Source organism: Molothrus ater, chromosome 3 (genome assembly GCF_012460135.2).
Source record: "Molothrus ater isolate BHLD 08-10-18 breed brown headed cowbird chromosome 3, BPBGC_Mater_1.1, whole genome shotgun sequence".
NCBI classification, from domain to species: Eukaryota; Metazoa; Chordata; class Aves; order Passeriformes; family Icteridae; genus Molothrus; species Molothrus ater.
This window is the reverse complement of record NC_050480.2, coordinates 7,777,944-7,793,695: the sequence shown is the minus strand read 5'-3', so window position 1 is coordinate 7,793,695 and position 15,752 is coordinate 7,777,944. Positions and strand designations below refer to the sequence as shown.

General features: G+C 38.2%; 1 protein-coding gene across 3 annotated transcripts in view; it reads right to left on the bottom strand.

The window, feature by feature from the left end:
• Window positions 1-15,752, bottom strand: part of NVL (nuclear VCP like) — a 40,257-nt gene that overhangs the window by 11,574 nt on the left and 12,931 nt on the right. For 2 of the 3 annotated variants that reach the window (XM_036380158.2, XM_036380159.2), the window contains exons 13-18: window positions 14,933-15,203; window positions 11,879-12,097; window positions 10,786-10,890; window positions 9,954-10,016; window positions 8,690-8,809; window positions 7,463-7,562 (exon numbers count right to left, since the gene is read on the bottom strand). In XM_036380158.2, the coding sequence (XP_036236051.1) occupies window positions 7,463-7,562; window positions 8,690-8,809; window positions 9,954-10,016; window positions 10,786-10,890; window positions 11,879-12,097; window positions 14,933-15,203 (878 nt within the window). The remainder of the gene's footprint in view (window positions 1-7,462; window positions 7,563-8,689; window positions 8,810-9,953; window positions 10,017-10,785; window positions 10,891-11,878; window positions 12,098-14,932; window positions 15,204-15,752) is intronic. The other variant, XR_004979905.2, reaches the window with a different exon arrangement.

Below are 15,752 nucleotides of genomic sequence, written 5' to 3'. Positions count from 1 at the left end.
GAAAATACCAAAAATAGCTGCAAAGTACAGAATTAGTTTCCCAGGGAGAGCTACAGACTCCAAATTTATGATGTGTGGAGAAATAAGAAAACAAAAATTATCACAAATGTTTCTAGAAAACCATTCAAAGCTTAAGTGTAACAGAAATGTGTTACACTAAAATGTGCCTTTTAGCACCACAGGCTGTGATACCAAATGTACACAAAGTCAGTCAGGATGTAAATACTGACTATTTGTATAACAAGAGATACAGACAGGGCATATAACCTGGAAAAGGCCTCAATTCCTATCTGTATTTCAGCACAAACTGCCTGCATGTTGTTTCTCAATGCTTCTTGATGCCCTATTTCCCCATCTACCAAACCCCAATAATGGTATTAATCTGTTTCACTAAGGAATTCTATGGAGTCACCATCCCTGGAGGTACTGAAAAGACCTGTAGATGTGGCACTTGGGGACACAGTTTAATGGCAGATTTGGCAGTGCTGGGTTAACAGGTGGACTCCATGATTTTTGAGATTTTTTCCAACCTAAATGATTTGTGATCGCTGATATCCTACGTGCCACAGTAATGTGAGCAGCAAAGTCACAGAAGCACTCACAGAAGATATAAAGAAATCTCTATTTTTACTACAACAGCCTATTTGAAAGTATATAAATGATAGGAATGTGTGAGGTAGCTACTGCAAGAGCCTCTCCCTAAAGTGACAGTTGATGATTCCATCTAAGTCTGAAGCTGGAAATTATCAAGGCTTCCCAATGAAGCTGCCAACAGCCTGCATTGGCTCTGCCCTCCTGACAAAACAGAGCTCACAGACAAATTACTGCATTCCTGTACATTAAAGGGGAAGGACTGGAAAAAGTGAAGCTGCTAATCTTTACTGTACAGTAACAGACGCCACCCAAGCCCTAAAATAGTAGCAGGGAAGTTAAACTATCACTTTTTTGCAAATGAAAAAGGTTTGCTTAACTCTGTCCACACTTGAACTACCTGATCCTACCACAATATGGTCTTGATCCACTTTTTAAAGATGGGCATGGCTTTGTTCAAGTTGCTCTCTCAGTTATGCTTAAAGGACAACTCTGTTATCTTTTTCTTGGACAAAAGCTTCTTCCCCCCCTAGGATACAGCAGTCATGGGCAGAAACATCTATGGAAGAAAAATCAGCTAATGCAGATGCTAATGTGATGAGAATGTTGAGGGGGAGAAAAAAAAGGAATTACTTGTATTAATTTAATCCAGACTAGATGAAACAAGAGTTAAATAGAATCCTTGTCGTGGCAGGCACAGACAAAAACATGTTACTTATACGTCTGTGCATTGTTCCAGATGACACTTTGTCTTGCTTTTGACACAAGTGCACTTTCCTGTTTCTGTGTTCCTTATCACGTTATTAATAAGAGATGACAAAATTCACTCAAAGGATCTGTTACAAACCACCAAAACAAATACTCTCAATAGGGCCTGCATTACAACACCAGGCACTTGCTGACTTCCCCATTCTAATGTTCCAAAAATAAAGTATTAAATAATATTTAAAAATATTAAGCTTGCTATGGAAAATAGTTTCCATTTTGCACACTGACAACGTGGTACTTGCTATTTGTCCAACAACATGAAGCAGTTGCATTCACCTTTTTGTATGGAAATTATCACACTGCCTGCATTCAAAAAGTTACCACAACTGACAGAGCTAGATAAGCTGCAGTAATGGTGGTTTACAGCAACAAGACCACACCAAAGTCTGAAACACAGAGCTACACTCCTCATCTCCTTATGAATCTCATTTCATTCTTCTGGTTCAGATCTGGGCCTGAAGTTCTTGAAAACTCATCACATAACCCAGAAAATTAATATTTACTCATTGGACAAACTCACTCATTAGATGCACTTCATATCCATTTAAAAGAACTGAATAAGGTACCCCTTTAAGGAATTTCAAAGCATTCCACCCTGGTAAATCATAGCACTCTCTCCATATCTATTTTCTTAAAACTTACCTAAACAGAAGAGAGTCAACTCATTTTAGATACATTTACCATTTTAATGAAATTAAGGCAGTTATTGCAGATACCTCTTTCAAAGCCTCTTATTATCCCTCCAGGTGGAAGGAAAGTGAAGCATGGAAATGTGATGAAACACAGCACCCCTTTTCCAAGCAGTTGTCTCACAGACAGAATATATTTCTACTGGGAGAAATGTTAATAATTTCCTGCCTTTCTGAGGTGGTCAATGGTGTTGACTGTCATTAGAAGACAGCAGTATAATTTTCCAAATAATCTGACAAAATTGCATAAAAAGATATTTACAGTACATCCATGCCTTGCTCTGTTTTTAAGGGTTCAAACAGAGAATGAAGTCACTCTTCAGTTTGCTACACTGCTCTTCAAACTACTGCAAATTTTCACAGAATCATTATGTGCCATTGAAAGTATCTGTGCATGAATTCTTATACAGGGACATTCCATTGCTCTATAGTAGAATCTCAGTCCCACATTCATTTCTAGTTGATTATTCAGGTCTTATCTCAGCTGTAGAGAAGCCAAGCACATTTACAGAAGGTCAGTGCATACAAGCAATGACAGCTGTTGTGTGAGTCCATCAAACTTCTCCCATGCTCTCACTCCAGCTTTTAAAAATATATTTGAAGTACACAAGACCTAGGCCCTCCCATTTGTGATGTTCTGAAATGAAGGCTCAGAAGCCCTGAAAGGTTTTTTGAGACTCCAGGTGAATGCTGCACTCAGCAACTGAAGTTACTGTGAAAGGTACACAACACTCAAAGGCTGCTGAAATGCAGAAATAGAATTTGTGTGAATTAGAACTATTACAAAAGAAATTGTTCCATGCCTCATGTATTAAGTGCTTTTCTTAGATCTTATCTTGCCTTTAATTCAGCAACGTGTATAAACAGGTAAAAACATAAACAATGCCCAAATCCAAACTGTAACTATTGTTAAAGACTGGTGATTATTTTTTTAATTGTGTTTCAAAACATGTGATTCAGGTGAATAACTCTAAAAAAATGAAAATAAACTTGCCAACAAAAATAGAACTCACTGAAACCAGGATTGTGCTCAAAGGTAAGAGCAGAAGAGGAATTTTGCAAGAATTAATTGAAGAAAGCTAGAGAAAGAGGCCATGAATAAAAGCAAGACATCATCACAATTTATGTCCAGTTTAAAATCACTGTTTTGTCTGTTTCCTTACATGAGAAACAGTTTCCCAGATGCCAGGGGAAATGCTGCTGATGCCTTGGTCAGCATTTCTCTAAGGAGTTTATAATGTTCAAAGCCTGGGGAAGTAAGAGAAGAGCAGAAAGCAGCAGTATCCCATCCTGAAATTCAAACTGGTAGCTAGAAAGTTGTGGGAAATTATAGATTTTATTCAACAGTACTGTTTGGCTGTTGTGCAGTATTTAGTCTTGAATTTGGGAAAGGAAGTAGGCTGGAAAACAATTTCATTATTGTGACCCATAAAGGTGCTAACAAGACAAGACATTTCTGCCTCTATTTTTTCACCCCTCTCTAATAATACCAAATGCTTTAAAAGTTTAATCCTCTTCAGACAAAGTCTGACATTGATTCTGCATTTAGGTGGAAAGAGATTGACTTGGGAATATTGCATCCCTGCTAATTTAGAAGGAGTCAAGAAACATCTGCAGAGGACATTCAAAGTCATTGAGTAAGTGCAAAAACATTCAAATATCCTGCTTTTTAGGGCGTATCAAAGGGTTTTTTCACCACTGCCAGAATAAGAATTATCACTTGCAGATTGTAGATGATAAACAAAGGAACCAATCTATTGTGCCTCCCCTTTTGCCAAAATGGGAGTTAAAGCCTTCCAAGTGTTTAAAGGCTATATAAAAGAGAATTTGGCAGTTTTCAGCCATGGGGTAAAAACCACCACCATTTCACAGTAATACTTTGTCCCAGGTGCCAACACCTCACTGCAACAACTGTGCCAGGAATAAACCTTGATGCCAAAAGTGGTTGAGCCACTGCTATCCTAACTACTCCTAAACAATAATAACAATAATAACAACAGCAATAACAACAATAACAACAACAGCAGTAATAATAACTTATGAGTCTTCCTATTGCACAATGATTTCAGCAAACACAACAGTTATGAACAGTACCAGCACCCAACTCTCAAAGCTATGCCATCACTCTAAAAAAAGAAGCATCTTGAAAAGCCATTTTCTCTCCCAATAAATTATACCAGCATGGATTAAAAACCATGAGCTCTCACACTTCCCAGCACTGGCTGAGTGGAAAACTGCAGAAGTTCTGCTGGGACACATAATATAATTTAGCTTTACATTACACAACTCCCCTCCCCAGCAGCACCACTGCTCACCACAACTAGGACAGAAAAATCTCTCTTACAAAGATTTAAAAACCTTTTCAGGCACCACAACTTCAATTGTTTGGGGGAATTATTTCAATATACCAGCCAGTCTAAGCTATGGCTGTCTTACAGATCTCTGCTTGAGCTTTGCATTCTTAAGGTGGTTAAGAGTGCTTTACTAGCACAGATTTCACTGCTCTCCCTGCAGCGTGCTCCTTTTAACTACACAGACCAAACCAGCAAAACCTCACATTTGGTGAGCACTGCCTCCTCCTAGGGCTCATGAACAGTGAATAAACTACAGGAGAGAAACATCAGCTTCCCCAACTTAACCACAACTTCAGTAGAAATTGTCCTGATGAAACTCTGTTTCCTCATATTGACAAATGCAAATATCACAGGAAAAATTTATGGTCTAAACCTTCCCAAAATGTGTGTGTGTGTGTGTGTGTGTATATATATGTATGTATATATATATATATGTATGTATATATATATATATGTATGTATATATATATATGTATGTATATATATATATGTATGTATGTATATATATATGTATGTATATATATATGTATGTATATATATATGTCTGTATATATATATATGTCTGTATATATATATGTGTATATATGCACACATACACATATATATATACACATATGCACAGTCCTTCTGAAGCAAGACATCCATCCTGTCCAAATGGCATCTTCCAGCTGAAAAAAAACCCCTTTTATTAATGTTGGCAAAACAAATCCTCGTATCTTTATCAAGATAAAATAACCAAATTGAAGGATATAAATTAATCTACAAATTCAATAAATAGAAATTAATTGTATTTGATAAGCCTGCTTTTGCGTTTTCTTTAAGTTTGGCATTTTTACCTCAAATCCCCTTTTTTTCACCATGTCACTGGCTAATAATAGACTGCTGAATTCATGCCTTACACATTTCCCAGCTGCCCTCAAATATGAGCCCAAACCTCATTATTTGGTAAAGTTTTGTAATTTTAACTATTCCTGTATGGTCAAACAGTAGATGTGCCACTGCAGCTGAAAAAGGTGATAATGACTTTTTAAAACTGAAGGGGGAAAAAAATATCCTAAAGCCATTCCAGAGGTACTTCCTAACCACATAAGGGTAAAAATGAACTTTGTATAAGGCTTAAAGAGAGAGGAATTAACAACTGACAGGTGTCTATTTCATATATGCATGAAAATCAGACCTGTAAGCAAGCACAGAATCAGTGCATATCTAACCCAAGGAATTAGGACAAACCTGCCACACATAAATATTTATATTTTGAAATTACCATCTGAGCAATATTTACCCTAGGCTGGCCCTGGTGAAGCTGCTGGAGTGCTTGCACAGAGGAATCCTTGGCTCAGAGCAGCCCAAGAAAGGACTGGCCCCCTGCCCAGCCAGCTGAGGAGGCACTGCAGGAAGTACAGCTGGATGTGTCCTCACTTCCACAGGGCTGGAATTCCCAGCCCAAGCTGCCATTAGCAGTCAGAGCTAATGACAAGTCAGTAATTAGATATGAAACCCTAGTGACACATTTCCAAATAGGGCTGCTTGATACAAATGCTTGCAATAGCACAGCTAATTTAGGGAGAGAGCTCTTTGCTGAGGCAACTTGGTGACACTCCCACCAACACTCCTGGTACATCCAGCTGCATCTGTACACAGTATAACCTTATTTTCTATTCTGCATTGCATTAGATAGCTCAGGACCAGCAAGCTCATGCCAGGAAAACCTGACACTTTAAGTCAAAGAATTTGTACAAGCAGTAGAGATTTAAGCCCCTACTGCTCACACTTCACCACGTGGAAGGCTTGAAAGTCTGTCATGGTGCAAAGAATTCGAGACATAGGAAAATCTTCCTCCAAATCTCTGAGGCTTTTGAACATTGGAAAAAAACCTCACCTAATAGTAGCCTATTCTAGATGATTTCAGAGCAAATTTTCCTTAATTTACAGAACAAAACCAATATCAAGTATTTTAACTTTCCCACCTTCCAAATTATATCCAAAATAGCCATGCTACTATTTTTCCTGTTAAGCCATTTCTCAGCAAAACTACATCTTGTCCTTACTTAATACATGCAGGTAAGAAATAACTGTGTCTCACTGTAAGGAGAATACCTGTTCTAGGTGCAGAGGTTCTTTCCAGAATTGTGGTACCCACACCAGTATGGTTTTACCAAGATAGATTTGTAATCCTGTATTTCATTTCACTTGCAATATTCAGGAAAATAATCATAACCAAGGAAGTGCAACACCTTGTGCACCTGTTTTTTTCTAAACTGACAACAAATTCCTTTATCTACAACCCACAGCTTCTACATGGAATTCAAATTCAGGAAAGACAGGTTTCTTGCTATGTATAAAACACAAGACTTCTCCACAATACAAAACAAACCCAAAAACAGAGATAGAAATTTGCTTGTAAAATGTAAAACATGATGTTTGTAAAGCAGACATCAGTGTTTAGATTATTAACTGAGAAGATGCTGCTGGAATTGTAAGAGCTGCCAAAAACCGAAGAGCCCAGAGAGGGAGCAAAGTCAGCTGTTAATATCCAAGCTGGACATGAAGCAACAGAAGAGTAACTGCTCCAAACAGTCTAGTGTGGAACACAGAGCCCAGGAAGCAAAAGATAAGCACATGGAAAAATGACTTAACATGAGACAGATGTCTTAAGGCAAAAAAAAAAAAAAGATATAGAGCAGAAAACCATAAAGCTCCTTTGGATAGAAAATCAATTTAAGCAGTAAAAGAGAAAAAAAAAAACTCCAAAACATTTCAGGTCTCTTTTCTGCTTCTACATTGCAAGGAGATAAACCACAGCAGTCAAAGGTATTTCAAAGCTTTTTAACAGCAATGATACCAGGTGCTAAGTGAGACACATTTTAAAGAGATTGCTATATCTCACAATACCACATGAACATGATTAACTGATCAGAAAGGCTTTGGATTTGAGCAGACACTGTAATTTTAAGTACAGAACTGGCTTAGTTGCAGAATTCAAATATTTAGGAACACATGACTTTGTTACAAGAGAACCAAGGATGCCTGATTTCTTGTTTCTGACCTCTGGCTCCTCACCTGGCCTGTTTGTGGCAGCCATAATGAAAACCTGCTGTCGATTCTGCAGCCCGTCCATCTCGGTGAGGAGCTGGTTCACCACCCGCACACTGGCTCCTGACTTTGGGAGGAGAAATTGGTCAACAAATCAAAGAAACAGTGGCAATGGGAAAATTTCAAGAAACAAAAGATCTACTAGCTCCCTGCACTGAAATATTATACTCAAAGAAAAAAATTTCTTTTTCACACTTTCAATGGAGCTGCGTTGTGGATTCCTTCTCTCATACTCTCAGTACATCTCCATCCCAAATTCATGCTAGCTATACACTTCCCATGTATTTTAACACATGGCAAACCTTTTCTTTCCCATCAAAACTAAAGGACTCACTTGAAGGAGTACATATAAATATTTGTACTAGTTGTTCTGATATCTACCTCAATGAAAGACAAAAATTTCTCAATATTCAGTTTTTTGAGGGAAAAGAGTTCTTAAATATTGAAACCTCTGAAACAACATTTTAAGCAGGTGAGGTACTGAGAGGTAAACAGTAATTCCATAGTAGTGACATCCTATAACCAAGCTTAATATCAATGATATTTTTGCCCTTGACGAGGGGGAGAGAAATGATGCATCTGACTCCATCTTATCAGAAGGCTAACTAATTACTTTATTATACTATATTATTCTCTACTATATTACATTATATTACATTACATTTAAACTGAATCTGCCAAGCACTCCACTCTGCTCACAATGCACAGAACTTGTGGCTGTCACCCCACAGTCCCCACACACACACACCCCTGGCCCTGACAGGCCAAGGACACAAAACACCACCACTGTGGGTAAACAATCTCCATATTGCATTCTCCTCTGGCACAAACACAGGCACAGCAAATGAGATAAGAATTGTTTTTCCTTTCTCTGAGGTTCAGAGAATGTGAAACCCAGGAATATTCTTAGGAAGAATCATGCCTTGCTTTTCTCTGTGGAGAGAAATGTGGCTACAGCTTAACCTGAATTTCTCTGGATTTTTTTTTTTCATATATGCATACAAAAAAAAGTGTTAAGCTTTATAAGCCTTGACCAACATTATTTCCCTCAAATAAAAGCCTAGTGGATTGCCTTTCTTGGGAAATACTGAGGTAATACTTGAGAAATACTTTTGGGTACTTCTGTTGCCTGCCATGTCCCAAAAGTTGTAACTGAGAGTATTTATTTGTGGAGATATCTCAAGGCAGACTCACCTCACGGTCAGACCTCCGAGGGCACAAAGCATCAACTTCATCAAAGAAAATCACACAGGGGGCAGAATTCCGGGCCCGCTGGAACACCTGGCGTACGGCACGCTCACTTTCACCCACGTACTGAAACAGCAAGAGAAACAACTTTGAAACAGTCTAAGACACAAAGATTTTGCTTGGGGAAAAAAATCAAGAGTTTCAAACGCTATTTAAAGTACTTTGCAAGGGAGAAATGCAATCTAGTAATCTGTTTTTTTCTGACAACAGTCCTTGTCTCTGTTTCCTCACTGATCATGATTTACATGGGAACTGTCACAAGCTGACTTTTGACAATTTGCAGAACATTCAGAGTTCAACAGAATTCCTTTTTTCTGGGCAAGAACTGTAACTTGCCATCATTCTGGTGATGAGAATTAACAAATAAGTCTAAATTAAGGACCCTGTTGTTCAGCTGTTCATGAACAAACCCAGAGAGCAATGTGAACACAAAGAACATCTGAAGTTCATAGAGCTGTTGCCTGAAGACAGGGGCTTGGTGGTAGGGAACTGAAAAGTCAGCCAGAATTTCCCTTTGAATGCTGAATTGTAGGAACAGGAGCTATGAAGCTGTAAATGCAAACAATTAACTTTTTCCAAACAAACATGTTTTGATTCAATTTATATGTTAACACAGTCTCTGAATCACAGCCAGCCATTTTCTCTCTATTCCACAAGGAAGGTGGGCTCCTCATTAACTGTTTTATTTCCTACCTGTATCAGTACTTGAAGCAGACATATAAAAACATTTGGAAGAGATCAATCAAATCCAGTATGTGGGTTTCAGCTTCCAAATGACTGATAATGGAGCTGCAGCCACCTTGCTCAGTTCAACACATTCTCTTGACTTTGAAAAGGAGTGAAGTTACATCACAGCACTTCTGAAGTCCAGTGCTTTGAAAATTTGAACTACAGCACTTTTATCTGTTGACATTTAAAATCTCCATGCTATAGAAAAGCAGTGATGCATGTAGTTGGTCATTTAGAAACCCTACTTCAAGTCAAGAAGGGTTACCTGCCACGTAATTTAAACTAAGATAAATATTTAACCTGCACATGTGACTTTTATCTTTTCACATGAACAACTTTCACTGCTAAAAACTTTAAGGAGAGGTTCAATAAGGCAATTTCAGCTGCACCAGTACCAGTTGTGTAATTATCAGGAATTTTGCTTGCCCCACATTTTGGACAAGAATTCCATAAATAACAAAGCCCCATGATTAGCACATACCATATTTAGCAGCTCAGGACCTTTCACAGATATGAAGTTCAGTCCAGACTCGTTTGCCACAGCCTGCAGAAAAGGTAAAGCCAGATAGATATAGATAAAGATATAAATATAGATATAAAACACACATTTATCATGTCTGCTTGGGTTCTGTCCATGGAGTAATAAATAAATATAAGGGGAGGAACATACAGTCACCAACTGTTTGCAAAATATAGAAAACAGTACAAAGTATAATTATATGCCATTGAGAGTGGGAGGGGAGCAGGGAATTTAGCAATGTGTTCTCTCTCTGAGGAGGCAGCTCCAGATTCACACCCCACCCCCCACACCAGCTGAAGAATGTCCAATCATTATGGGAGTTAAAGAGATATTCAACTGCATAAGAGCACCTGAAGACAAAATGAGAAACAATCTGAAATTTGCATGATTATCTGCATTTACATGGAGATGTGGTAAGAACTGAAATGCTCAAGAAGCAAAAAAGAAGTATTTTCAGTAAGAGTTGCAGAGTACTCCCAAACACATAATTTAGCTACAGTAAAATATTCCATAGAGTGGTTATCCAATAGAGCTTCTCCTCATCTTTGCTACTTCTTCCTTAATCAACTTCATTCCTTCAAGTTTTGCAGAAATTCCCACTCCATTCAAGCAAAGTTGTAACTTTATGCAAGAAAAATCAAGTAACTTCAGCACAAAGGCCTAAATTTAGATTTCTGATGAAATGTGGTGCAAAAGGCCAACTTCTTGCACTATGATCCAGACTCATCCTACAAAAACATCCATTTCAAGAGGATTCTCCAGTGCTTTTAATGATGTTTAGAGAATGCATTACCTTAGCTAACAGTGTTTTGCCACACCCTGGAGGCCCTGCAAGCAGGACACCAGCTGGAGTAGTCAGGCCCAGAGCTTTGAACTGCTCTGGGTTTCTCACAGGTGCCTAAAAAAGAAATTATCATCGTTACTTCTGGCATAAAGAAAACATGAAACTTTTCATTTTAGTTACAGCTGGATGAAAAATCATTCATAGCAAGTTCTTTATTCCCATTTTTTATAGACTAAAAGAATAAATATTCAACCAGCACCTTAGTATCTTGCACTGCTAATTACCCCTAAATTGGAGAAATATCCTTATTCAGAGGCAAAGATTTTATTCACCAAAGTTACCTAAAGGTCTTAATGTTAAGTTTCCCTCTGACTGGCAGCAAGATTGCTAAGCTTCCAGCTAAGTTGTCCCCAATTCTTTGTGTGGTAGTTGCATAACCAAGGTTATTGGTACACAACTTCTAAAATACTTAAAGATTGAGCAATACAAACACACTGAAAGCAAGAATACAAAAAGCAAAATATTAAACACAAATGGCAGACTTGAAACAAATTCTGAAGTAAATTATACAAGCTTGACTGTTTTAAATAAAGATACTGTGTCACAGTCAGATTTTCTGAAAAATCTTTTGCCCAGGATTCTTCTCCTGGGAAGCTGAGAAGCCTCAGAAAAAAGGAAAACAATCCTTATCTCATTTGCTTCTCCTATGTTGTGCTCACATGTGGAATGTGTTTGGAGATGGTTTCATTGGTTGCATGTGAATTATTTTGACTCATTGGCCAATCAGGGCCAAGCTGTGTCGAGGCTCTGGAAAGAGTCACAAGTTTTCCTTATTACCCTTTTAGTTTTCTGTAAGTATCCTTTCTGTATTCTTTAGTATAGTTTAGTTTAGTATTCTTTAATATAATATAGTATCATAAAATAATAAATTAGCCTTCTGAGAACATGGAGTCAGATTCATCATTCCTTCCTGCCACAGGGCACCCCACAAATACAATAATTACAAAATATCCCTATATCTTAAAGAAATATTGAAAATAAACAGGTTTATTTCCTGTAGGGGGGAGTGCAGAAGCTCTTTGGAAGGAAGGTTGGGACATACCAATATTGCCATAGTCAGCTCCTCCCGAACATCCTCCAGGGCTCCAATGTCTGCCCATGTCACATCAGGGACTGTGACAAAGCCTTCTCTCTTGGCAGAGGGCTGCACTGATGACAGTGCAACAATAAAATCATTCATCTCAATGCACAGCTTCTGCAGCTGCTCCTCAGGCAAGGGGGCTTGCTCCTTCAGCAAATCCAAAAGTCTCTGCAATTCATCCTTAACGTACATGGAAAGGGAGAGAAAAAGATTATGCAACTGGGTTAGACTTCCAGAACCATTTGAAGGGCTTCTTCATCCTTAACATACATGGGAAGGAAGACAAAAAGATTATGCAACTGGTTTAGACTTCCAGAACCATTTTAGGGCTTTTTCAAAGCCACACTTCAACTATCAATCACATTATTATATACAATGCACATAAAATATGTAAATTACTATAAATGATAAAAATGTTTCAGGGAAGCTCTGTGTATATTTAACAGGTCTGAAGGGACTGAGCTGAGCTTAAAATCTTGATTTGGTTGCTACAGAAAATGAGCTAGCACATGTATTTTGCCTTCCAGTTGCTAGAAGGTAAAATACATGGTTTTTTACCTTTCTACTGCTTCTCCCACACTGACTAGGAGAAAGGTATTTCCATGCTGAAATTTCCAAAAGATGTATTATTTATATGTATTCATTCTGCTTTTAACAAGAAACTGCTTTCAAGAGAAAGTGAAAAACTGCTGGACAGCACAATTCCAACAATTTGCAGAATATTCAGTTCTGTATAAACTGTTAAAACTCTTAAGACACTTGTAGAACAGGATTTAACACCATTGAATTTTAACAGCATTTCTTCAGCCTGGTCAGACCTGGTTCTGCAATCAGACCCTGATAAAGTTTGGGCAAACAGGACAGAGATGCAGGGTAATGCTTTTCTGCACTGCCCCATGCTGCAGACCACAGTGACCAAGGGAGGTACATTCCAATTTCTCCAATCAGTTCCATATTGGGAATTGAGAAAATATTCCATCAAAGAACTTTAGATCTTCATAATATAAATGCATCCTCATTCTAAGGCTGTATCAAAGCAAATTGGTATTGTGCTACAAATAGAACTGTTTCAGGATTTTCATTATAAAATAGAGGGAGAAAAAAATAAATGTAAAAACTCTGTTAAGTTTCAACGTTTTTCCTACAGGAGTAGGAAGAAAAAGCATCACTTCCTATCAATTTCAGCTAGGATAGCTCTACAACTGACCACAAAGAAATACAAGTGCTTAGAATGCCTGATATTCCTTTTAAGTCCTCCCTCCTCCTCTTAACAGAGCCATTGAGAGAACCTCTGAAACAGCCAAGACCACTGGGTTTGTTTACTTGAATTGTGTGAACGATTTTTAAAGGTTTTGTATGTTTATTTTTCCATTATAAACATAACACAAGGGTTTTAATGACAATACCCTGTATTAGACTATGTCAACCTCCTGCCAGCTATCAAAACATGGCTTTGTTAGGATTAAACTTCCTCATTCTCAATGACCCCTTTGATCACGGTGATGTTGATAAAAGCTGCAGCTACCTGCCCCTCCCCACTTTCCTCTGGCTACAGCAGGCCCCAGGAAGCTCTGGGAGGTAGAAGCACCATGCTTATGTTACACTAATACAAAGGCTTACTACAGCTTTTTATATTGATTCTTGTCATCACAGCACCACTGCTCTCTGACAGCCCTCCTAAAAACAGAACCTGAGCACAATGTGCATTTCAGCCCACTTATCTCCAGACAAATTTTTAGGAGGCCTGCATATAATGAAGGCATATGCAGACTCCAAATGTTGAGAAGTAGGACCAAGGATTTCTATATAACCTTCACGTTACTTAGGCCAGAGAATAATTCTGGCACTTGAAATATTATTTTCTGCAACAGAGATCCAGCTGTGCTGCACTTTGACAGCTCCTCTCTTCCTCAAACCTGCTACAGGTACCAGACAGCACATGTGATTTACCCCAAGTAATCACATAGCTGGAAGGCAAATAAAGTCTGCATAGATACTTCTAGACTTGGCTTACTGTGACTCTGCCAGGTCAGGGAAGAGCCCCAGGCATAATCACAGACATTTCACTGAGGGCACAGCAAACAGCTGCTGCAAAATATTCAGTTCAAGTCTGATACTTTTAAAATTCTGTTAGAGTCAATACACTTCTGAAGAGAGAGACAGCCACTCTTTGAAACTCTGCTCTGTTAGAAGACAAAACAGCACAGCACAAACAAAACAAAAAATCCCAGGGTAAATCCACACTTTGTATGAAACAGGAACATAATTTTTAGGGGACCTACTTTTTAGGGGACTACTTTAGGGGATCTACTTTTCCAGGCCCATTATATGGGTCATTAGGAGTTATGTGTCACTGTCATATCTTCTGAAAAATCCTCTTTGCCCAGGATTCTTCTCCTGGGAAGCTGAGAAGCTTCAGAGAAAAAAGGAAACAATTATCTGATTTGCTTCTCCTGTGTTTTGCTGCTTTGGAATGTGTTTGGAGATTGTTTATCCAACATGTGAATTGTTTTAACTTCATGACCAATCACATCCAGCTGTGTCAGGACTCTGGAAGGAGTCACGAGTTTTCATGATCATTCTTGTTAAGCCTTCTGTAAGTGTCCTTTCTCTATTCTTTAGAGTTTTAGTATAGCATAATAATATAATATAATATAATATAATATAATATAATATAATATAATATAATATAATATAATATAATATAATATAATATAATATAATATAATATAATATAATATAATATAATATAATATAATATAATATAATACCATATCATAAAATAATAAATTAGCCTTTTAAGAACATGGAGTCAGATTCATCAATTCCTCCTTCATCCTGGGGACCCTGAAAATACCACAGTTATGCTCCTGCCTTAGAAGCTGCTATTTCTAAATCTAAATATAATATTAGGTTGGTTGTGGATGTTTGAGAATTTGTAAGTAATGACTTTCATAACTCTAAAATGGCTCATCTCCTCAGATGTTAAAAACACACCCTTCAAGGAACACATACCTTAGGTGGAAGCTCTGGTTGGTTGGTGGCCTCTTCCTCCAGCATGTCTGCTCCCATCCCTGGGCTTCCTTCAGCAGTGCTCCCCCCAGAGTGTGTGTGTTTTTTCTCATGCTCCTCAGATGTTAAGAGGACCCTGCTGACCGTGCCCATGGCTGCCTCCCTGCACAGGGCCATCAGATCAGCCCCCACGTAGCCCGGAGTCAGCCGCGCCAAGTGGCCGAACGAAAACGACTCCGGGAGCTTCAGCTTGCGACACAGAGTCTGAAGAATTCTAATCAAGTAAGAGGGGGAAAAAAAAGAAAACATAAAGATGGAGAAGAAGCTGTTACTTTTTTTTCTTTCTTCACATGAAAACAAACAGCATTTAATGTGTTTTTCAGTCCACGTGAACTGAAGAAGCACAATGGGAAGGTTTTGCTCAAGTAGGAAGTAACCAACACTGAAACCCACAGAAATGTGCTATAAACTTCCTGTCACTTCTAAACAAAAACCAACAGCCTCAACCAGACATTGCTGATGAGTTTTGGTCAATTAAGTATTACAGGTCATTTTTCAACTCTAATATTAACAACTGACAGGCTAGGTTTCAGTGTACCATGGAGATGCACATTTAACCTCGTACTCCTAACAACCTAAGGCTGCACTGGCTGTTCCATGCCACTTTTTAGAAATTTATTTATTGAAGAAACATCTACAACAAGCTGTTCTGCAAGAAGCAAATGAAATCAGACTGTGTGAGGAGCTCTGGTTTAATCTTCATTACCTTTACCTGACCACTGAAAGCAGAATACAACAGCAAAGCATCACTTCATTGGAAAAA